The following is a 25,692-nucleotide window of genomic DNA, read 5'->3' as shown; positions in this document are numbered from 1 at the left end:
CTCGGCCATGTTGGATTCTGATAATATTTGCTCTGCTTGTTATAAATCATAGTGACGAGTAATCAAAAGCTATGACGGTTTGTTCAGGGGGACTGGGGAAACGAAGAGAATTTATGGTTGCGAACAATACTAAGGCCCGTCTCAATAACACAGACACACGAAAACATGCAGACACAAAAACATTCAGACAAATAAAGAGAGAGAAAGAGGGTTAAATAAAAAGAATCACAAATATCAGCTGCATTTTGTTTACTTAACCGGCTTCGATTCAAACGCTTAGAAATTACTAAATCTGGAAAGAGTCCAGTCTGAAAGCTTGGTAAGTAGAAAAGTAATACTGTGCATAACCTGTTATGCAATCGCTGCGGCCGTGTAGGAACGGAGCCGTATCTATAGACATTGGAGCTTCATGAATTAGCAAATGGAAAATAGTCATAGCACCCTAAGCGCTAGTGGAGGAATAACTTAACAGCCTTAACTCTCGCCTTTTCTCTCAGATATGAAGTGTGCCCCATTTTTACTTCATACACCATGTATACAAACATCAAGAGAAAGGAGTGGGGTACATAGTACGTAAAGGAAGAGTGCGCCTTTATCATTTTTAACCACTGCCACCCTGATAACGTTGTCTTTGTAGATATCTGGGAGTTATTATCACAGTCTTTATCATTATTATGCTTCTTGAAATAGTCATTATCAGTAATTGCAATCGCACACTTTCTTAACAAGCAGATAGTAATTTCATGAACAAATGCGAAATTGCCTGAGAGAGAAAAATGACTATCATCAGTACATAATGTAGAATAGGTCTTCGCTCCCTCCGTCATGATACTTATTAGTAACTATGATAGAAACATGCGGAAAGAACACAGTGTCCCACATTGAGTTCACAGTGTGTTCATAATAGTCGACTATGTGAAAATGCTCGAAATCAACAGTGTGAATATGATTTCACATTGTGGTGTGGTTTTCACAGAGTGTTCACATACTAATGCTTTGTTTCACACTGTGAATTAACGACTCACATTGTGTTCACACTGTCAAGACCCTCGAATTTAACAAGGTGACGAGATGTCACAGTGTACGTGTTCACAATGTGTTCATACTGTGTTAACACTTTGTTCACACTGTGGTTATCACACTGTGAAACACTGTGTTCTTTGCAGCAGGGCATGCACATAAAACGACCATAATGGATTTGAGAGAGGAAGGAGAGGGAGTTCAAAAGGTACAGCGATCTTATAGGCACAGGAAGAAATGAGAAAACAGACTATTTTGACAAGTAAATAGAATTGGACGAAGTATAATTAAATGAAATCAAAATGAATGGCAGATCACAGGCTAATAGCGGGGTAAATGTAATGATACACTATTACTGTAATCAGCGGTTAATATTTTCATCCACGCCTTTTACACTAATTTGAAAAGGTGGTGTAATCCTATATTACCACCTCAGGATAGACCTTTTATCATAAGTATCAGTTTCTATCTATCATGAAGAAAATATCTAACCATACATCCTGTGGATTGATTTACACAAGTCATCGCCATTGTGTCCAAACCCTGCTTTTCATTTCAAGCGCTAAGGTTCGTTCAACCTCTTCTAAAAGGTCATATTAGTAAAATGCTGAGTGAAAACCGTAGGTAAACATATCCTTTAATGTATGTAACTAATAGCTTTGCCCACATCGGGCAAGATATGTGCATAGTAAAAACACACCTCCGTTTTCCGGATATAGTGGGAGAAAGAGAGAGGGAGAGAAAGAGAAGAAACTTCCATCACCCATATCTTACTCTACTTTGATCTTTTGAAACGTTACCGTATTAAACCATATTATTATGTTTCATCAATTACAAGACTGATAAACTTGAATAGAAGAAAACTAATACTATTTCATATAAATTATATATATATATATATACATACATAGGTATATTCATAATGTTGCTATGTTGGTATAGACAAAAATGATCTTCGTTTAGCAGCATTTTTTCAGTATCAGCACTGCCACTAAATCGATGCATTTCAATGCATTTCAATAAACTTAGTGGCATATCATCAATCAGGTTTTCTCCCCTATTTTTAGTTTCACCGTGTTAATATATGTGTAATAACGAGTAGAGACAACTCACTTTTAAACAGACTATATGCCGCTTTTACTGAGAACATCAAACTTGTGTGGTTATCGTTTTGCGAGTATGGGGACAGAAGAAGTTTGACAAGCAATTGCCATTTAGCAATCAACAATGTACCTAAGCAGAGTTCCTCCTTGTCAGATCATATTTCTTCTCTCTAATTGACTTCATATATAGTGTCGTTTCCGCTATTGTCCAGTATTCGATCAATTCACTTTGCTAGAAGCATGGGTGTTAAATTTGTCGCGTGTAATCGCGTTCCCGCCAATATAAGTTTCTTGTTTTTCCTTAAAAAAAAAACAAACACCGAGATAATATTGTATGTAGAGGACCTTCTGCGTGTTCGCGCGTGCGCGTGTGCGAGCAGTTGTGTAAATTGGTACAATAAATACCTGCGCGCGTGTGTTCGGCGAAGGTATATAGGCCAGTTCGAGAGAGGCTGGTACATCGACCTACATGATGAAACAGCATAACAGGAAATTATTGTTAAATCTCTCCGAGTGGAATATTTCAGTAGTTTCCGTTTCTCAATTAACCGATTTCTCTGTTTGCTATTCATCGCACCACGAAGTGACATTGTCAAACTTGCTGAAATGCGGTGACGAGTCTTTGCTGCATCAATAGCTTCCCTCACCGTGACGTCATCCTAAATCGATGTCAACCGCTGTCAGAGCGACTTCTTTAATCTCAAGTCCAGCTCAAAATACCCCCACTTGGCTGCGTATTCGTGAGCAGAACGTTGCTACCCCGATTGGTCTCGTTGCTCCGGCATAGGATCGAATCACTTTTGGCGGTCAAAACTTTCGGCGGTCAAAATCAACTACACAACGAATCAGACTGAGATGTGCAGTAATTGGACGTTAGAACGATGACGCCAGCATAGCATCACGTACTGCCTTGCTTGCTGAATGTTTATGTAGATAGTGTACCACCCACATAAGAATGAGTTTTTTAGAAAATGAATCGTGCGTCCATGACTGAGCTCTGTTTCATATTTCCGTCAATCTGCATTTTTACTCTAGCTTCTTGAAAGACACGACAAGAAACCGATAGTTTTCATGCGCGTGTGTGTTACGTCAGGAGATTCCACAGATTACAGTAAAATGCTGCTCTTTGTATTTTTGAAAGGGTAAAGAGAGTCCTAATCAAAAAGCTCTTTGACCAAGGTTTCCTGTATTGTTTTGATAGTTGACGTAAAAACAGCGTTTCTCCTCATCAGTTGCCATCATGGAGTACTCTACGGCACAAGAGCTCGATGAACTCTGTTTGGCAGACGGACACACGATGGTGAATCTATCGAAAGAGCAAGCCGAAGGTCTCCTTCCGGATGAAGTGGAAGTGGTCATCAAAGCCTACGTGCTCCCTTGCGTGCTGGCCGTCGGTCTTTTCGGTAACATTCTCTTTCTTATCGTCGTGGCGCGTGTCCCGTCCATACGGACAATCACAAACTTTTACCTTGTCAACCTCGCTGTGGCGGACTTGATCTACCTGACAGTCGGTGTAGGCGAGAAGCTCTGGCGTTTTCACTCATCGCCGCTGGGAAACGATCATACGCCTAATAAAGGTTCTATTGGGTGTTCAACGATCTCCTCCGTCGTCGACTTCGCATACAACGCCTCAGTCCTGCTTATTACTGCGGTGACGATCGAGCGGTATTATGCGATTTGCAAACCGTTCTGGCATCGACGGATCGCAACCTGGGGTAGAACAAGGAGAATTGTTTTCGCTACCTGGCTCCTAAGCTGTGTGTTCGCGGCTTTGCTCATTCCAGGACACTCCGATATGACGTTTTACTGCCTAGTATACCCCGACGAGCCTGCCTACGAAGATTTTCCTACTTTGTATGGCCGATGTCGAGCCGTTTCGCCCACGTGGGTGGATATTGCTAATGCGCTCCAGTTGATTCCGTTTTTCCTTGCCCTGATCGTCAACTCGATCCTCTACGCACTCATCATCCGGAGCCTGACGGCTCGCATCAAGACCGAAGCGGCCCTCCACACAGATCGCTATCGCTACACCAAGGAGCGAAACGCCGTGACACGAATGCTCGTCATCACAGGTGTTTTATTTTTCCTCCTGTACTCCCCATACCACGCGGTAACGCTCGCCCTCGTGGTTACTGGGATGATCGGTGACGATACTTACTACGCTTTCAGCAACAAAGTCATTCCTTTTGTCCCCATCTTTCAGACTCTCATGTACATAAATTCTGCAAACAACCCCTACATTTACGGCGCCACCAATGCCCGTTACCGTCGGGCGCTGAAGAAAACATTCTATCGCAAACGCGCAAGACGGGAGGACACAGTCGTACGTGTAGTGTGCATGCAGCTAGCTAGCAAGCTTTGAGCAGACGGCACGGTAGCGTTCATCCATGATGAAAGGATCTATAAAGTAGAGTTGCAGTTTCTGCACCTGTCTGTTCAAGTAGAGGGCAGTTCGCCTGTCACTTCAAAACCAAAAGAAAGGTAAGTAGATCTCGATCTAAAGCTTACAAGAAAAAACAAACACGTTTGAACCATGAATGTGTAAGTCAAACTTTCAATTCAACGTGTGCCATGGCATGAATGCTGTACCAGCACGACCACTGGCACTGTACAGTGTAACTAAGTTTTATAAAATGGGTTCAAGAATGTAGCCAATTGGAAGCGCTGAAATGAGTCACGTGTGCGTGCATTAATTTCTTAGTAAATGCACGGCCGGGGCCTGACGTACGTCACAATGTTTACACTAGCAGTGCGCACTCAATCAGTTGTTACAAGTGCGTCACGCGCTACTATACGCGCTGTCAATCCTGTAAACAACTTCTAGTTCGGGCTGCCACAACAGCCGGCGGCCTTTCTTGTGCATAACACGTGGCGTACGTATGTACTCTTATACGTACGTACAGTTAAGTACTTATGTGCGGGATTTCCGAGTGCGACGTGCGTAAATGTTTGGGACGAACATCTTCAGACATCTTGACTTTTGAGCGAGTGCTACATGTAGCTGACTGGTATTGACCCACAAAGGTACGTGAATAATGCTGTTAGTTTTCGACCCATTTTATAAAACAAATGATGCACAGGATTATTTCGTGGCGGTAGTGAAGGTGCGGCTCACTCTCGAGTATTGACAACGGTTGCAAACATGCACTCGGCTGCGCCTCGTGCATGTCGCACCATTGTAGTCAATACTCTCGAGCGCGCCGCACCTTCACTAACACACTCTATCCTGTGCATCATTTGTATAACATTACACAAGTTGTAGCCCCGCGACCCTCCCGCTCACGAAGTGAGCGCGCTGATCGCAGTAACACTACAATTTGTATCATGATCATGTGGACCTACACTGTAGCCTAGATCAGAATCTATTATTTAAGTTAGACTAATACGTTAGGCCTAACTTTAGATCTATCATCTAACCGTTAGAGTGTGTTCTGTTAGTGTTAGTCTTTATTATGGGGTCCTAGTTTCGGGGAAATCGTGATCGTCAGCCTCCTTTGTGGAGGTATTTTACGTAGATCTATTAATTATCTGAAATTTATCACAAAATGTGCTACCGCCGTTTAGCGTTAGCGATTAGATTTAGAATAAACCTATCGTTAACGTTAGACTCTAATTCTAAACTAACGTAACGCTAGATTCTATATTAACGTTTAAAAACCTGGCTGTAACCACATCATGTTGTCGCACAGTCGATCGCAATTGCAATGTCGATACATAGGGTCCCTATGTAACCTAGATATCAATGATAAGGCTTATTTTTAGTGACCCAAACAAAATAGATCTAACAGTGTTAGCAGTGTTACTCTCTGTTTCTGAGTCTCTCTTTTCACATCAATTCAAAAATATGAAGAGCGCTCACATCAAAAAGATAAACTAAAGCCTAACGTTAAAGGACTGGTAACCAGTGGTAATGTTAGATCTATTCTCTAGACTCTAGAATACTAGCAAGATCTAGATCTAACTTGCTAGATCTAATTGAAATTATAGTAAATATACTAACGTTAGGTGCATCGATCTTCCTGGTTTAAGTAAAACTAACGCTAAAAGTGGAACAATAAATTATAGAACCTAACGTTAGGCTGTACCGCATAACCGTTACTATGTTAACGTTAGAGGTCTAGCCCTAACCGTTATAAAGAAATTAAAAAAAAAAACACTAAATGTTACCGTAGGCCTATTTAGAGGTTCTAAGTATAGGCCCTAACATAACACTCATTAACAGCCTCATCTGATCTGGGTTAGCCCTAACTGCTACAGCCCAACTGTTACAGGAATAGGTGGCAGCTCAAGTCAACACAGTTGTCAATAAATATCTTGCATTAACACAACAAGAAAGGACTGTGGTCTGTGATCTGAGTCTCAGCTAATTTCAAAGTAGGCACCTATAAAGGGCTAAAAAGGCTTCCAAAATATTTCTCAGAATACTAACGTTAACAATAACAGTTAGAGGTAACGTTAGAACCTATTTGCATTAGGCATACAGGTACATCTTGCATAGGCCCTACCACATTTTTCATGATTTAAAGTAACACTGATGTCCTGTAGAATCGTCAGTGCAATGAGTGTGTGGATGTCATCACTAAACTTTGGATTTTATAAAAGCCTTTTTCACCACTATTAGGTCTTACTCTTAGAAATATGAAGTACGGTACTCAGTAGAACCACATCTGAACTGTTTAGTTTAGTACCAACCATTTTTGTACCAAAATTTATCATGATTCGAAGACTTACAAGAGCAAACTCCATTGGCTATGGTAGGCCCTATTGAAGTGGTGACTGTTATTAGAAGAAAATTATTTAAGATTAATATAGGGCCTAGAGGTCTAAGCTGTAAGTTTGAATCAAACTCAATGAGACTGAGAGCTAGCTAGGCCAGACCCTAGCCTGGCCTAGGCTAGTCTAGTCCCTAGACTCTAATAAATCCCAGTGCCATGTGTACGCAGTGCTATTACTGTAGTCTGTACTGCATGTAGTGTGCTGCTGCTGCAATTCCTGCAAAACCTACACAGTCTTCTACTCATGTCATTCAAGAATGATGTGATACAGTCACTGCCATCTTTGTTTTGAAGATTGACGACGTGAGCTGTCAATCAACAGTGTGTAGACTGGAGGTCAAGGATCATGATCGGGAGGGGGGTGCTTAGATTGCGTTATGACGGGAGGGGGGGGGGGGTGCGGCCGAAGCCTCCAAACCCACCCATGTTTAAGTGTTATTTAGCCAGAAACCATACCCATTATTAAGGATTTTTTTTTTGTGTGTGAAATGTGACCCATTTTTAGTAAAAGTGGGGGCATTTTTAAAGATTTGAGTAAAAAGAGGCGCAGGTTTAAGGATTTTGAAGTCCAAACCCGAACCATGTTTAGGGATTGTCGCGAAAGATTTACCCATTTGCACCGCACATCCCTGCGCGTTCACCTTACTACTTGAGAACGCCCCCCCCCCCCCCGATCATGATCAGGGGTTTGCGGTTGCCCATGTGCAACATGTTCTTCTTTACATTTCAATCATGTTTTCTTTGAATACAGTAGGCGGGGCCAGCCATGTCACTCCATTATGTATTTTGTGGCCGATTGCATATCTTCCTTTCCATTCAATTTTCCTGGCACACCTGGCCCCATAGTGTCTGTGCCACAAATGTGATATGTTATATAGTTTATACGTTTGCATCCTAAAATCCCAGTAAGTATTGTTCATAGTATCAACATCATTATATTAATGAGTAAAATGTACAATAGTGTATAGAAGAATTTAAAATGAATATGTCTTATTGGTATAATCAAATTGGTGCTGTTGTTGTTTTGTTCCAGTGTTCCACGTTTTACAAGCGTGGCTTTTTTAGTGGAACACTGTTTTCCATCATTGTGATTATTTACTCTTTTTGTTGCCATGACAAAGTGCATTGTTTCTTTTTTACGACATCATTCGTGTATAATATACTTTATATTGTATTGAAAAATCCTCTATCGGACGAGTGTAAGAGAAATTGAAAAAAAGAATTGTATCACTTTGGATTATGTCAACTTTTTCTTTTCTTTTCTTTGTGATGATGGAAATAAATAAACTATTGAATTGAATTATTATATGTTGTCTGTGTTCATTAGCTAATGATAATTCACGAGCTAACTGTGTTTCAACGTAATAAGATTTGTTGACATTACACTTGGGTGAAGTGGGCAGAGCCAGCCAAGATCGGCTGCTGTGCTGACGCGAGATTGATGTAACCTCGGCACATTTACAATGTACCCTGAGAACCATTTACAATTGTATTCCGGTGCCCGGAACATGGTATTTGCGTATAAAAGTGGTGATGTGTTCGCATGACATTTGTGTCACTGATACAATTTTGTAGGTAACATGCACTCTCTGCCAGTACACAACTATCAAACAACGCCCTTTTGAATGCCATAGTTTTTCCATAGAACCTTTAGTGCAATTTCAATTACCCCTTTTACTACTTAGAGCCTTTTTATTAGGTTTGTAACTTTGTTTACAATGCTTTTAGTTTTCCAGTGAAAATATTGAATAGTGATCGAGGATTGGGAATTCTATGCCGAGCACTTTTGAAAGTACAGAAGTTAGGTGATGCGATATGCATAGCAATATTTCTGAAAATAGATTGTATACTAGATTGTTTTGAATCTGTGCCAATCATTCCACAATCTGTTATTAGTTGATGTTATTTTCTATAATTTGCATTAAAAAAAAAACTTCAGTTTTGCTAGAGTGCAAGAGGGGTTGGTTTGGGCAAAACTCATTGCACCACAACTATTGGCGCTTTACTAAAAATACTGGAGTTGAAATAGTGACGGTCAAGATTTAATGCAAACAATACTTAAATATGTTGAAAGGTGACTGAAATGACATGATATATGCATGGCATTATTTCTGAAAAAGAGAAAAAAAAAACTTGTATAGGCAGTTTAATCATCTTAATCAGCAACATTCACTTCACAATCTGGTGTAAGTTTATTTCATGTGGTAAGTTTCCATATATTTCAAAACTAGCATGCAGTGGATGTTTTGGGCACGTTAGTCTAGTGATATTGATATATTTGGGCTTATGACTATACTTTAGTAGTACTGTATACAAGGGTAAAAGGCTATTTAAGGCACTTCAGTGAGCGGCCACCTATTAAGTTAGTTCAGATCTACCCAAGATCTACACCGTGTGACAGACACTGCATCCACAAGTCAAGTCTCATGTAGAATCTACTACTGTATTATGAAAAACCTGTCATTAAAGGGACTCAGACACGGCATTCAAGAGGGTGTTGTTTGAAAGTTGTGTACTGGCAAATATTGCATGTTGTTACCCATTGACGCCCATGCTATCCGATCATATCAATGCTTAGATGCAAATGCTATGTTTCCAGCGCCCGAATAGCGCCGATCTCGGGCAAACCGTAAATGTGCTGAGGTTACATTCAGTCTCGCTTCGGCTTGGCTGTGCACAAGATCCTGGCTGGCTCCTCCAACTATATTGCCATTGGAGCATATGCGAGCAAAATGTCAACAACCTGAATTACATTGAGAGACAGCCAACTTATGACTTAGTCATGAATAACCATTACTTGTAGCTACACGCTAATGAACATACAATGTATCACAGTCAGAGACTCCAACCCCAAGCATGCACCTTCTGATCTGGAGATTCTCCCGCCTGAAACCCTGGCAAACGGGAGACTCCAACTTGATGTGCGCGAAGCGCGGAGTTCCTTGTGGCTGGGGTCCAGTTCGAGGGTTCCAGATGTTATGTCATGCTATCTAAGGCTTATATTTCAACATACGCTGCCACTAAGTAGGAAATCATTTCAAGCGGAAGAACAGGAGATTTTGAAAAAATGGGCTGTCAGCGAGAGATCTCCCGTCGAAAGCGGGAGAGTTGGAGTTTCTGCACAGTTAGGCTCTTATCTGTCATGCTGTTCCTGGTTGGCTGCGCCTAAACACAATTTAGGCTGAAAAAATTAAAAAAACATACCGGTAATTAAAATGTCAACAAGATCATATGCATACATGAATGCACAACTCTGAAGCCATTATCATGATCCATGACCTACTCTGTTAATTGACAGCTCACATCATCACTCTTTGTTGCGAAGATGGCGGTGACTTTATCACATCATTCTTGAATGCTGGGTCAACCGTCAATTGTTCTTAATGTAGCTATAGTCTGAACTTCCCTAATGCAGATGGAAAACATGCTTTGTTTTAAAGGGGAAGATCAATAGTTGAATAGAGGGCACTCTAGAATAACAATTAAATAAATTTGGCAATTTCAAGCAAAGAGAACTATCAGCATGTATGCTTTTTATTGAATTCTGATTGCTTTCAGCGCTTACAGTATTTGAGAAAAATTAATTCAGAACCGAAAGAAATATGCACAATCTGAAGCTGTGAATTTTGTAAAGAAAATTTATGTGTGGCCTCCGTATCCATACAGAATCAAGATTTCAAAAATATCTGCTAAATATGTGCTCTGAAGGATGTACCCTTATGACGCCTACAATAACATGCAAACTTGTATGATTTCTCTCTTATGAAAGAAACCATACTGTAAACACTATTTTTTTGCGTACATGATTTTTTGCAGAAGTGGCATTCATGCATCGCGACTTGCGAAATTTGTAATAAAAAACCCCAGCAAAATATATGGCAGTATTCAAGCACTGCTGCGGGAATTTAAGAAGTAGGGATTTTTCTTCAAACATATCAAGGTATTGATTAAAATCAATCAATTAGGGTTAATCCACATCAAATCAACCTATTTTCAGACAATTGTTAACCCGACCCCAGAGATTTTGCTTGAATTTGCGCCAAATCTTACCAAAAGCATTTCATGAAGAATGGTGACATAATTTTACCCGTCATTTGGTTGCATCCTCTCCTTGTAGATAATGCCATATTGATGCTTGTGGCTTGAAAAGTACCAAAAAAGGAACTCTATTTAAATGAATTAAAATGAAGAATGAATTCAAGAATGAATGTTTTCTGAACAACGGGTGTTAAAGTATTGTTAAGTTAATTGGGTATACAATTGTACTTTTGAATTATCAACAGCACCTGTTTTTATGTGTATTTATGTATGTCGATAAATACATTGGCTGCCTTAATTTTATTTACTACTTCCAGTTGCAGTTTCAGGTCATACCTCCCCTAATCATGAACATAAACATGACATAATCATAAACATGACAATCATAAACCGACACCCTTGACTACCCCCCCCCCTCTTAATTTCCAAAGCGAAAAAGTATAGCTACAAACGGCAGTTTTTGGACTGTAAAATGTCAAAATTTTCAAGCTCGCTCGATCGCATCTAATCGCTATGCCATTTTCCTGATGTTGCTGCCAGTAATTGTCAGCAGTTGCGCCCGGTGCGCCCCCTTTATTTATAAAGCGAAAAATATAGCTACAAACGGCAGTTTGGGGACTGTAAAATGTCAAAGTTTTCAAGCTCGCTCCGCTCGCTCGCATCTAATCGTTATGCCATTCTCCTGATGTTGCTGCCAGTAATTGCCAGCAGTTGCGCCAGGTGCGACCCCTCTTACTTTCCAAAGCGAAAAAATATAGCTACAAACGGCAATTTTGGGACTGTAAAATGTCACAATTTTCAAGCTCGCTCGCTCCGCTCGCTCGCATCTATTCGTTATGCCATTCTTCTGATGTTGCTGCCAGTAATTGTCAGCAGTTGCGCCCGGTGCGCCCTCCCCCTTTATTTCCAAAGCGAAGAAATATAGCTACAAATGGCAGTTTTGGGACTGCAAACTGTCAAAATTTTAAAGCTCGCTCGCATCTAATCGTTATGCCATTCTCCTGATGTTGCCGCCAGTAATTGCCAGCAGTTGCAGGGGGAACATCCCCGTCCGGCACCCTCACCCTCACCCTCCTCCCTCGCTCGGGTTAGGTCGCGTTCATGATATTCAGTGTAAGAATCAATACAAGAAGTTTATTTATGATGCAATTTTATAGCTAGATTGTTTAATAATAATCGACATTTGAATATATTGCTACCTTAAACAATTTGGACCGTTTCAAGTCGACAAAACGCGCAAAAACATGCATCAAATTGCACCATTTACAACATTAAAATGCAAAAAGTTCTCACCGTGGGAGCGGGAACAACCCCTCCCACACCCTCGCCCCCCCCCCCCCCCCCAACCATTTACAACATCACAATGCAAACAGTTCTCACCGGTATATAGGAGGGGAACATCCCCGTCCAGCATCCTCACCCTCACCCTCATCCCCCCCCCTCCCTCGCTTGGGTTAAATCGCGTTCATGATAATCAGTGTAAGAATTAATGCAAGAAGTTTATGATACCCTTTTATAGCCAAATTGTTTAATAATAATCGACATCAAAATATATTGCTACCTTAAACAAGTGGGACTGTTTCAAGTCGACAAAACGCGCAAAAACATGCACCGCTCCTCGCACGGGTATTTCAAAAAAATAAGTCTTCTTACTAAAAAAAAGTGTGTGTGTGGGGGGGGGGGGCACCAAGCTTTACCAAGCCCCCCCCCCCCCCCCCCAAGGCTGCGCCGGTCCGCTTATGGGCTTGTAATCGTGGTGATGTTGACTATCCGATCATCTCCCCCCCCCCCCCCCCCACTCCTCAGTACGGATTTACGCCGTTGCTATAGACCACATCTTTTCACGCATCCTTTGCTCTAACATAGATAATTCCACGAACAGACAAGAGGTTTGCTCGTCCCATTTATATTACGAAGGAGATTTCCAACTTGAGCGTCAATCCATTGCAAAATCAATCAACTAATTGAACGCAGAGATGCACCATTAAAAGGGCCTATGAGGGAATCGTCATTATCCACACAGACACCGAAATATTCGCCAAAGGATCGTTTCTCCTTTATATGCATTGTCAAAACGTGCATGTACATATGTTGCTACGAAATTACTTATTTTGTCCTTATAAAGGCCATAATGTTAAAAAAACAATCATGTCCATGAATAGCCACTAGAGTTACCATTGTAAAAAAAGGAAAAACGAATCACTTCGAAAATTGTTCATTACTGTGTCAATAGGACAAAACTCTACAGGTGATGATGAGAAACATAATATTGTTTAAATCAGGACTGCACAACTATTCCGATTTAAGCTGAACAAATCATTCATGAACAAATGCGAAATTGCTTGAGAGAGAGAAAAACGACTATATATATAATGTAGAATAGGTCTTCGCTCCCTCCGTCATAATACTTATTAATATGACAGAAACATGCGGAAAGAACACAGTGTCCCACATTGAGTTCACAGTGTGTTCACAGTGTGTTCATGTAGTCGACTTTGTGAAAATGCTCGAATTCAACAGTGTGAAGATGATTTCACACTGTGGTGTGGTTTTCACAGAGTGTTCACATACTAATGCTTTGTTTCACACTGTGAATTAACGACTCACATTGTGTTCACACTGTCAAGACCCTCTAATTTAACAATGTGAGGAGATGTCACAGTGTACGTGTTCACAATGTGTTCATACTGTGTTAACACTTTGTTCACACTGTGGTTATCACACTGTGAAACGCTGTGTTCATCACACTGTGAAACACTGTGTTCTTTGCAGCAGGACATGCACATAAAACGACCATGATAATGGATTTGAGAGAGGAAGCAGAGGGAGTTCAAAAGGTACAGCGATCTTATAGGCACAGGAAGAAATGAGAAAACAGACTATTTTGACAAGTAAATAAAATTGGACGAAGTATAATTAAATGAAATCAAAATGAATGGCAGATCACAGGCTAATAGCGGGGTAAATGTAATGATACACTCTACTTTAATCAGCGGTTAATATTTTCATCCAGGCTTTTTACATTAATTTGAAAAGGTGGTGTAATCTTATATTACCACCTCAGGATAGACCTTTTATCATAAGTATCAGTTTTTATTTATCATGAAGAAAATATCTAACCATACATCCTGTGGATTGATTTACACAAGTCACCGCCATTGTGTCCAAACCCTGCTTTTCATTTCAAGCGCTAAGGTTCGTTCAACCTCTTCTAAAATGTCATATTACTAAAATGCTGAGTGAAAACCGTAGGTAAACATCCTTTAATGGATGTAACTGATAGCTTTGCCCACATCGGGCAAGATATGTGCATAGTAACAACACACCTCCGTTTTCCGTATACAGTGGGAGAAGGAGAAAGAGAGAGAGAGAGAGAGAGAAGAAACTTCCATCACTCAGATCTTGCTCTACTTTGATCTTTTGAAACGTTGTAGAGATTAAACCATATCATAATATGTTTCATCAAAAAGACTGATGAACTTGAATAGAAGAAAACTAATACTATTTCATATACATTATACACACATACATAGGTACAGGTATATTCATAATATGTTGCTGTATTATTATAGACAAAATGATCTTCGCTTAGCAGAATTTTCTCAGTATCAGCACTGCCACTAAATCGATGCATTTCAATGTATTTCAATAAACTTAGTGGCATATCATCAATCAGGTTTTCTCCCCTATTTTTAGTTTCACCGTATGTGTAATAACGAGTAGAGACAACTTACTTTTAAACAGACTATGCTGCTTTTACTGAGAACTTCAAACTTGTGTGGCGATCGTTTTGCGAGTATGGGGGCAGAAGAAGTTTGACATGCAGTCGCCATTTAGCACTCAACAATGTACCTAAGCAGAGTTCCTCCTTGTCAGATTATATTTCTTCTCTCTAATTGACCTCATATATAGTGTCGTTTCCGCTACTGTCCAGTATTCGATCAATTCACTTTACTAGAAGCATGGGTGTTAAATTTGTCGAGTGTAGTCGCGTTCCCGCCAATATAAGTTTCTTGTTTTTCCTTAAAAAAAAAACACCGAGAGAATATTAAAGAGGACCTTCTGCGTGTTCGCGCGTGCGCGTGTGCGAGCAGTTGTGTAAATTGGTACAATTTACTTGCGCGTGTGTGTTCGGCGAATGTATAAATAGGCCAGTTCGAGAGAGGCCGGTACATCGACCTACATGATCAAACAGCATAACAGGAAATTATTGTTATATCTCTCCGAGTTGAATGTTTCAATAGTTTCCGTTTCTCAATTAACCTATTTCTCTGTTTGCTATTCATCGCGCCACGAAGTGACATTGTCAAACTTGCTGAAATGCGGTGACGGGTCTTCGCTGCATCAATAGCTTCCCTCACCGTGACGTCATCGTAGATCGATGTCAACTGCTGTCATAGCGACTTCTTTAATCTCAAGTCCAGCTCAAAATACCCCCACTTGGCTGCGTATTCGTGAGCAGAACGTTGCTACCCCCATTGGTCTCGCTGCTCCGGCATAGGATCGAATCACTTTTGGCGGTCAAAACTTTTGGCGGTCGAAATCAACTACACAACGAATCAGACTGAGATGTGCAGTAATTGGACATTAGAACGATGACGCCAGCATCGCGTAATTATCTGCCTTGCTTGCTGAATGTTTATGTAGATAGTGTACCACCCAGCTGAGCTAGATTAAGAATGAGTTTTTGAGAAAATGAATTGTGCGTCCATGACTAAGCTCTGTTTCATACTTTCCGTCAATCTGCATTTTTACTCTAGCTTCTTGAAAGACACAAGAAACCGATAGTTTTCATGCACGTGTGTGTTACGTCAGGAGATTCCACAGATTACAGTAATATGCTGCTCTTTGTATTTTTGAAGGGGTACCACTAAGGTTTCCTGCATTGTTTTGATAGCTGACGTAAAAACGGCGTTTCTCATCAGTTGCCATCATGGAGTACTCTACGGCACAAGAGCTCGATGAACTCTGTTTGGCAGACGGACACATGATGGTGAATCTATCGAAAGAGGAAGCCGAAAGTCTCCTTCCGGATGAGGTGGAAGTGGTCATCAAAGGCTACGTGCTCCCTTGCGTGCTGGCCGTCGGCCTTTTCGGTAACATTCTCTTTCTTATCGTCGTGGCGCGTGTCCCGTCCATACGGACAATCACAAACTTTTACCTTGTCAACCTCGCTGTGGCGGACTTGATCTACCTGACAGTCGGTGTAGGCGAGAAGCTCTGGCGTTTTCACTCATCGCCGCTGAGAAACGATCCTACGCCTACAGGTTCTGGGTGTTCAACGATCTCCTTCGTCGTCGACTTCGCATGCAACGCCTCAGTCCTGCTTATTACTGCGGTGACGATCGAGCGGTATTATGCGATTTGCAAACCGTTCTGGCATCGACGGATCGCAACCTGGGGTAGAACAAGGAGAGTTGTTTTCGCTACCTGGCTCCTAAGCTGTGTGTTCGCGGCTTTGCTCATTCCAGGAAACTTCGAAGTGATGTTTTTCTGCCTAGTATACCCCGACGAGCCTGCCTACGAAGATTTTCCGACTTTGTTTGGCATATGTCAAGCCGTTTCGCTCACGTGGGTGGATATTGCTAATGCACTCCAGTTGATTCCGTTTTTCCTTGCCCTGATCGTCAACTCGATCCTCTACGCACTCATCATCCGGAGCCTGACGGCTCGCATCAAGACCGAAGCGGCCCTCCACACAGATCGCTATCGCTATACCAAGGAGCGAAACGCCGTGACACGAATGCTCGTCATCACAGGTGTTTTATTTTTCCTCCTGTACTTCCCATACCACGTGGTAATTCTCGCCCTCGTGGTTGCTGGGATGATCGGTGACGATACTTACTTCGCTTTCAGCCGCAAAGCCAATCCTTTTTTCCCCATCGTTCAGACTCTCATGTACATAAATTCTGCAAACAACCCCTACATTTACGGCGCCACCAATGCCCGTTACCGTCGGGCGCTGAAGAAAGCATTCTATCGCAAACGCGCAAGACGGGAGGACACAGTCGTACGTGTAGTATGCATGCAGCTAGCAAGCTTTGAGCAGACGGCAAGGTAGCGTTCATCCATGATGAAAGGATCTATCATAAGATGGCTAAGTAATTTCCAGCTTGCTGATTGGTCAAAGCGTACCACATGATCATTCGCGAAAAAGTTTCTATCCCTGCACGCCCGTGGGATTTTCGCGCACCCAAATTGTCTAATTCAAGGTTTTGGCGCATGCGCAGTGTCTCAAAAGTCAAGATTTCGATTTGTACCAGCTTATGCTCAATGAGGTCACGTAAAATGAAAAATGAACTTTTCATACACTAATTTCAGTCATGCACTAGTAATATAAAAAGAGACTCAATGTTGTGTTTAACCGAAAATTGACTCGTGTCCGGTCCACGACAGTCTGCCGTACACAGGCACAACACTCAAATCGTCCTGATCCACCAGATCATGTTGAAAAAGAAATTGAATTTATGACACAAATTCATCGATCGCCAGGGACGTACCGACGATTTTTCAGCGGAAACTCAGTAAGAATAACATTTCTTCATTTACCCAGATAGTTTCAAGGCCACCACTCATGTTATTTTATAGGATTTAAAACTTGTGCTATCAAAAATTAACTCCTGCTGGAATAAGATTTTTTTATGGCTCCTCGTTTTTACTGACTTTGATCTAGTCTATCTCACGATCGACGATCTAGATTACTGATTGGCTTAAGTTTCGTCGCTGTAGCCAGCCTTGTTTTGTGCGTCCACTCTGTTTTGAAATCACAACTCATTCGGAAACCTTTAGATATGGCGTCTGTGAATCAAACAAAGGAGGAGGACTTTTCCATCTCCTTCCAAGTTATGACAGATGAAGAGATTGACCGACTGTTAAATGACATGGACAGCAAAGGGACAAAGAAGGTATTGAAATTTGCTAAAAGTAAACTCATGGACTTTGTCAAATTCACTGGAACTGATTTGGAAGAAATCGCCAAGGATACCACAGATTTGGACAAGTTTTTGACCAAATTCTACTCTGGAATAAGGAAGGACAATGGAGAATCATACAAAACAAGGTCGCTACAAAACATTAGGTTCGGTGTTCAGAGATACTTTGTTGAGAACTATGGAATAGATATTGGTGATAGCAGCAAGTTTCCTCGAGCAAACCGCGTTTTCAAAGCGATGAAAGTGAAGGCAAAGAAAGAAGGTAAAGGATCCGTTGTACACAAACCCGTGATTTCGTCAGACGACATGAGCAAGATACAAGAGTCACTAGACCTCTCCACCCCCAGAGGCCTGCAGGATAAGGTTTTCTTGGACGTTCTCACCTTTTACTGTAATCGAGGACGGGAGAACATTCGTGGGATGAAAGCTGAAGACTTTACCATCAAAGCAGATGATTCCGGACGGAAATACGTGCAAATGAGAGACTTTCTAACAAAAAACCGCGAAAATGTCATCCGAGAAGCCGATGCTGGCTTGATGTTTGAAATGCCTGAACTGGGTGAAACTTCAGGTGTCCGGTAGCCACGTTTGAGAAATATGTAGCGAAGTTGAACCCCAAAAACCCTTGGATGTGGCAAAGGCCAAAAGATGTTTCGAAGAAGGAGCTGGCACAAGATACCCCATGGTTCGACAATGCCCCATTAGGCATTAACACGACTGGCAACAAACTGAAAAATCTGTCACAAAAGGCCGGATGCAAGCAAACGTACACCAATCACTGTCTAAGGGCAACCAGCATCACAACTCTCGATGCCTGTGGATACGAGGCTCGCGATATCCAGAGTGTCAGCGGGCACAAATCGGCAGATTCGCTGAAGCACTATTCCAAAACAAGCCAAACGAAACTGAAAAAATGTCTGAATCGTTGGCCACTTGCGTATACTCGGATGTCAACAAGGACAATAAGAACCAGGAGCTGGGCGACGAGTATGAGTGCGATATCCGGCAGGATAACAGCGTTCTAACCCAAAACCAAACTATTAGTACACAGTCGAGATCGTCAATCACGGTCAGGAGGAACACCGGTCACGTTCGTTCGGAGAGCGGTGGAAACGTTTTCCACTTCCACGGATGTAACGTGACTATCAACAACTAGATCTAGGCAGTATAAGATGTCAGATCTGCTGTAAATAGCTGTAAATATGTTGAATTCTTGAGAGTTGGAACATTTTCAATTTCATGTGTTGGATTGGAAACTTTGAAATAGACCTCATATCACAGATTCAGCACAAGCTGGGATAATCTCGGAGAAAGCCTACTCTGGAGTCTGGACCATTTTCCAACGGTAAGTACAATGTCAAAATCTTTGATATTTGATTTATTTCATTATTTCTTTCTCATACAAGGTATATTCACCTCGCGTTTGAAATTACTTAGTCATCTTATAAAAGGAATAACGCATTTTCCCGTCATTGTTAAGCGAGTATGCAGTGCACCTGAGGTTTCCTCTTCGCATGCACACTCCACACTCGCCTCCGGCTCGTGTGGAGTGCGCATGCTCAGAAGAAACCTCTCGTACATGCACTCTGCATACTCGCTTAACAACTCCGCGGAATGCGTTATTCCTATACTAACAGATGTAGAGTTGCAGTTTCTGCACCTGTCTGTTCAAGTAGAGGGCAGTTCATTTTAAACCTGTCCCTTCAAAACCAAAAGAAAGGTAAGTAGATCTCGATCTAAAGGTTACAAGAAAAAACAAACACATTTGAACCATGAATGCGTAAGTCAAACTTTCAATTCAACGTGTGCCATGGCATGAATGCTGTACCAGCACAACCACTGTAACTAAGTTACATTACACATGTTAGTAGCCCCGCGACCCTCCCGCTCACGAAGTGAGCGCGCTGATCGCAGTAACATTACAATAAACACGATCATGTAGGCCTATAGACTGTAGCCTAGAATCTATTATTTAAGTTAGACTAATACGTTAGGCCTAACTTTAGATCTATCATCTAATCGTTAGAGTGCGTTCTGTTAGTCTTTATTATGGGGTCCTAGTTTCGGATTGTCATATTGGATTGTCAGCCTCCTTTGTGGAAGTATTTTACGTAGATCTATAAATTATCTGAAATTTATCTCAAAATGTGCTAAGTGCTAGCCGTTTAGCGTTAGATTTAGAATAAACCTATCGTTAACGTTAGACTCTAATTCTAAACTAATGTAACGCTAGATTCTATATCAACGTTAAAACCTGGCTGTAACCACATCATGTTGTCGCACAGTCGATCGCAATTGCAATGTCGATACATAGGGTCCTATGTATTGATATCATAATTTTTAGTGACCCAAACAAAATAGATTTAGATTATCTAGCAGTGTTACTCTCTGTTTCTGAGTCTCTCTTTTCACATCAATCGAAAAATATGAAGAGCGCTCACATCAAAAAGATAAAGCCTAACGTTAAAGGACTGCTAACCAGTGGTAATGTTAGATCTATTCTCTAGACTCTAACATGCTTGATCTAGATCTAGATCTAATTGAAATTATAGTAAATATACTAACGTTACGTAAGTGCATCGGTCTTGCTGGTTTAAGTAAAACTAACGCTAAAAGTGGAACAATATATTATAGAACCTAACGTTAGGCTATACCGTATAACCGTTACTATGTTAACGTTAGAGGTCTTTCTAGCCCTTTAACCTGTTATGTTCTACGGATAGTCCAGATTACAAATCAGTCATTTTAGGAGGCGAATCTTGAGAACAATAGGCAGCATGGTTACTGCTATTTTATTGTGTTGATGAACTGCAACATAACTCATGATGCTCATGAGCGCATGAAATATAACACCAGTGAACCTAATGGTATCATGCTACAACCCCCTTTCTTTCTAAAAAAAAAGGAATGTTCATTCTGACAACACTTGCTTAAGTGTGACTATGCTTTCCAAACAGACATATTGTGACATAAACCTTGATTCAAAATACGTTTAAAATACGTTTCCTGTCATCTTATGTTTGACTTCTTTTGTATTCTTATCCGAAATTAATGAACACTGAGCATACCCATACAGTGCACACATGTATACTCATCTGATACCATCTTATCCTTTAAAAGAAAACAACAACCTATATTCATCATACGCTGAACACTTCTTGCTGTTCACTAACTACTTCTTAACACTGTTTAATCTACTTCGGTGTTAAGGTATGTACTTATGTACATTTCACGCAGAGTCACGGTATCTTTCTGGTTTGTGAACTTGGCGTCCATACCGTGTAATGTACTGAGTGTTGGTGTCTGTGTTGTCCTGGTGTTTTAGTTTGTCTGCATTTGTGTTTTGCCTATGAGAAGTGTTATACTCATACTTGTCTGCGTCTGAGTATGGTTGGGGTTGTTTGTAGGTCTCTCGAGTTTGACGGATGTGTCGCCGGTTTCTGCGGAGGATGTGACCACTATGGGTATCTACATCGTATGATCTAGGCTCAGACCGCTTGTGGACGATGCGGCCTTCTTCCCACTTCCCGGTTTCTTGGTTCTGAACACGGACACTTTGTCCCTTGGAAAGTGGTGGGAGTGGTTTGGTATTTTTGTCAAAGTCTGCTTTCTGCCTCTCCTGTCTCTCCATCAAGCGTTGTTTCACTTCATCTCTCCTGGGGTCTTGATTACGAATGTGGACGGGTAAGTTTGTAGGAATTTTTCTGCCAAACATCAGCTCAGCAGGTGATGGTAGGTGTGCATCTATTGGGGTTGCTCTAAGGCACTGGAGGGCTATGTTTGGGTCCACATGCCCGTCCTTTGCCTTTTTCATGGCAGCTTTCACAGTCTGTACCTGGCGTTCTATGTACCCGTTTGATTGGGGGTACCTAGGGCTTGACGTCACATGGATAAAGCTCCATTCATCCTTAAACGTCTGGAACTGTGCGCTGCTAAACTGAGGGCCGTTGTCGCTAACGAGCTTTTCAGGGGTTCCTTGTTCCGAGAACACCTCTTTCAGGGCATTGATGACAGCTGTGTGCTTGTTGGATGGTTTGGCATCTTCCGTACTACAGGGTACTTGGAGTATATGTCTGCTATCAGCAGGTATTCTGTTCCTTCAAGCATGAAGATGTCGGTTGCAACAACTTGCCAAGGCCTTGACGGTATCTCGTGAGGCCTGAGGGGTTCAGCTGGTTGTGCGTTGCCGTATTTCTGGCAGATTGGACACTTGCCAACTAGTTCTTCGATGTCCTTGTTGATTCCATTCCAGAAAATGCAGGATTTTGCCCGCAGCTGACACTTGGTGACTCCTTGATGGGCCTCGTGTATTTTGGTCAGGTATTCTGCTCTCAATCCTGCCGGAATGATCAATCTGGATCCTTTGAGCAGTACACCATTTTCGACGGATAATTCGTCTCTATATGGCCAGTACTTTCGAAGGTTCTGACTCAATTCACGTCTTTCATCAGGCCATCCTTGGATGATTTCGTCTCGGAGAGCACAAAGCTCTGGATCTTGCGATGTGGCTTGACGTATCTCTGTCAACTTCTGGTCTGAGAACATTACAAAGTTGACCTGGAGTGGCTCCGCTGTTCTTTCGTCTGGAAGTGGATGTAGTCTGGACATGGCGTCAGAGAGGAGCATGTCCTTGCCTGGCTTGTACCTGACTACCATATCGTATCCTTGCAGTTGGAGGAGTAATCTCTGCAGCCTTGGGGGCGCTGCTCCGAGATTCTTCAGTGTTATCATCTCAAGAGGTTTATGGTCGGAAAGGACGGTGAAACGTCTTCCACATACGTAGCTGTGAAACTTTTCACAAGCGTAGACCACCGCCAACATCTCTCTTTCTATGTTTGCATAGCGTTGTTCTGTGTCTGTCAGTGACTTGGATGCAAATGATATAGGTCGGCCTTGCTGCGTGAGTGCTGCTCCAAGACCTTTTGAAGAAGCATCGACCTCGCGCACTACTTCCTTCTTTGGGTCGAAGTATGCTAAGGTGACATCTTGGCATATTGCAGCCTTGGTCTTCTCGAATACCATCTGGTGCGAAGGTGACCATGCAAATGTTGTGTCCTTCTTTAGCAGGTCTCGTAGCGGTGCTGTCAAACTTGACAGGTTAGGAATGAAGGGCGACATGTAGGTCACTATTCCTAGGAACTCTTGTAGCTCTCTCTGAGATGTAGGAGCTTGGATAGCTTGCACTGCTTCCACTCTCTGAGGGTCGGGGTGAGCGCCGTGTTTGTCGAACACTAAGCCGTATAAGCGAATGCTCTCCTGCTTGATCCTACACTTGTTCCAGTTGAACACAAGTCCATGTTTACTGGCTACTCGCATCAAGTTGTGTAGGTTGGCATCATGCTCTTCTACAGTTTTTCCTACCACAGCAATGTCATCTGCCATGCAGATTACTCCTGAGCACCCTTCTAGGATTTGGTTCATCTTCGTCTGGAATACATCCTGGGATGTGCAGAGTCCAAAAGGGAGTCTCTTGAACCGATATCTCCCAAAGGGGCTGTTGAACGTTGTGAGTCGGCTTGATTCGTCGTCAAGTTTGACTGACCAATACCCATGTTTAGCATCGAAGGTGGAGAACACTGTTGCTCCTTCGAACCTATGTCTGGTTTCATCGATGGTTGGCATTGAGGTGTGGCTTCTCTTTATTGCCTTGATCAAATCTCTTGGATCCAGACAAAGCCGCCACTTTCCGTTAGGCTTTTGGACATACACGAGACTTGACACCCAATCGGTCGGTTCCTGTACCTGTGTAATCACGCCTAGCTCAACCATCTGGTCAATCTCAGTCTGGATGTCGTCTTTGATGTTAATGGGGCACCGTCTCGGAGGGTGGACGACTGGGGGTACCTCCTTATCGATGACTATGTGATGCTCGCCTTTGAAGTTACCGATTCCTTCAAACCGGTCTGGGTACAAACTTCTCAAGTGCTCCTCGTTCTGGATGGGACAACTCAGCTGTTGCTCCATTCCACAGTTTATGATTATAAGTTGGAGCTCAGTACACAAGGGCAAGCCAAGGATTGCAGGGCCGTCAGTGTCGACAACGTAAAAATCGGAAGCAGTTTCCCGATCTCTATACCGACAGTTCATCGTGTGTACACCTAGATGAGGGATAACATTCTTGTTATATCGGGTGATAATGGTCTGACACTTTTTCAGTGTGTCCTTGACTGGGTTCCCTTTGGCGTCGATATTGTTTGGGTGCATCTGTCTGTATATTCGTAGGGGTAAAATGTTGCCTTGGGCTCCGGTGTCTGCATTAGCCTTCAATGTCCCCTTTCTGTTTCCGAGATCCACCTTGATCTCAGCAAACATTTCATTGTTCTTGACATAGTCGATAGTGATGGTCTCAAACTTCAGGTTTTCAAACTCGTCAACAGGTGCTGTTTCCTCTTGCAGTTCGTGCACTACATTCTTGTGAGCTTTACTTGTGTAGGAGCCTCCTCTCTTGGCTTTCTGCTTTTGTCCACTTTGCTTCGATTTGCAACAGGCTTCCCAGTGATTGAGTTTGCCGCAGCGTTTGCATTTGGTTCCATATGCTGGACACTTCCTCGGTGGATGTGACAGTCCACAAAAATGGCATTTCTTTTTTTCTGGTGTCGGTCCATTTTGTCTTTGGAAGTGGCCTTTCTTCCTCACGACATCAAGGTTGAGAGATTTCTCATTCAGTGACTTCATATCCAAACGTGTAGCTTCCTGAGTTCTTGCAACGTCAAGAGCTGCATCTAGTGTGAGCGTATCATCTTTGCCCAGTAGTATCTCTTGTACTTTCCTGTTGCTTGCACCAATGATGAGTTGCTCAATCAATCTATCGGTAATTTCCCCTTCCTTGAACTGACACCTCTGTGCCAATGTGCGACATCTAGCCAGAAAATTGTCAATGCTTTCATCTGGCTCCTGTTTCAGCTTCTGCAACTGGAATCTGGCCAACCGGAAGTTGCTCTTCGGTTCGAAATGCTTTGAGAATGCCTCAAACAGCTCGTTCGGTTTTTTCATTTCTTTGCTCCATGACTTGTAGATTCGGATACCTTCTTGTCCAAGCCAGAGAAGGATGTATGTGATTTTCTCTTGGTCTGTCTTTTTGTTCAAGGGTCCTTGAAATATCAGCTCGCAGTTCTCTTGGTCTGTCTTTTTGTTCAAGGGTCCTTGAAATATCAGCTCGCAGTAATGTCTGAAACTGCGTAACGCGTTGGGAGGATCTTTCGTCTCCCAATCCATGGAGGGTGGTGTGATACCCGACATTTCTCCCATACTGAATGTGCGCGCGTGTGTGTATACAGTTTAGCAATTACTGCAATATGTGCTTGCAATTCAAGTGTTTACAATTCGTAGCTACACATACATAACAAGCAATTATCACTGTGTAATCTCTGTACACTATCACTGTAACACAAAGGAGTAAGACCACTGTCTTATCCTAATTCAAGTATCGTGCGCGTTTACTACTCATACACAAAGGAGTAAGACTACTGTCTTATCCTATTCCTAATTCAAATTTCGTGCAAGTCTACTAGTACTACTCATACACAAAGGAGTAAGACTACTGTCTTATCCTAGTTGTGTGTCACAGGACTATATACTGTGCTGGTACACTAGTACATGTAGAAGTTTATAGACTGATGATATGCAAAAAACAGCATTTGGAATATTGTCTACCTTCTTTCATGCTGCAAAGCGTCCATTTAGTTCAAGCATTTATTTCCAGCTTTGTATTTCTAGCGTCCGACTTGAGTGGATATCGTTACCACTGCCAATGACTGGCAATGTACCTCAGAGCTTCTATGATTTAGGTCTACAAGGTCTGTCGTAAATCACTCTGGAAAGCGT

At 42.0% G+C, this 25,692-nt stretch overlaps 2 protein-coding genes across 2 annotated transcripts; both read left to right on the top strand.

The window, feature by feature from the left end:
- Positions 1 to 3,363: 3,363 nt before the first annotated feature.
- On the top strand, positions 3,364 to 4,485 carry LOC139709435 (neuromedin-U receptor 2-like). Its single transcript, XM_071621402.1, has one exon. It carries the CDS (start codon positions 3,364 to 3,366, stop codon positions 4,483 to 4,485), a length of 1,122 nt encoding a protein of 373 aa, XP_071477503.1.
- Positions 4,486 to 15,869: 11,384 nt separating this feature from the next.
- Positions 15,870 to 18,893, top strand: LOC139709434 (growth hormone secretagogue receptor type 1-like). Its single transcript, XM_071621401.1, has 2 exons — positions 15,870 to 16,912; positions 18,680 to 18,893. The coding sequence occupies exons 1-2, from the start codon at positions 15,870 to 15,872 to the stop codon at positions 18,891 to 18,893; spliced, it is 1,257 nt and encodes a 418-aa protein (XP_071477502.1).
- The last annotated feature ends 6,799 nt before the right edge of the window (positions 18,894 to 25,692 follow it).

Source organism: Diadema antillarum, unplaced genomic scaffold (genome assembly GCF_040938485.1).
Source record: "Diadema antillarum isolate AM-2024a unplaced genomic scaffold, OU_Dant_1.0 seq00001435_RagTag, whole genome shotgun sequence".
Classification (NCBI taxonomy): Eukaryota; Metazoa; Echinodermata; class Echinoidea; order Diadematoida; family Diadematidae; genus Diadema; species Diadema antillarum.
This window is presented reverse-complemented; position numbering and strand designations above follow the sequence as displayed.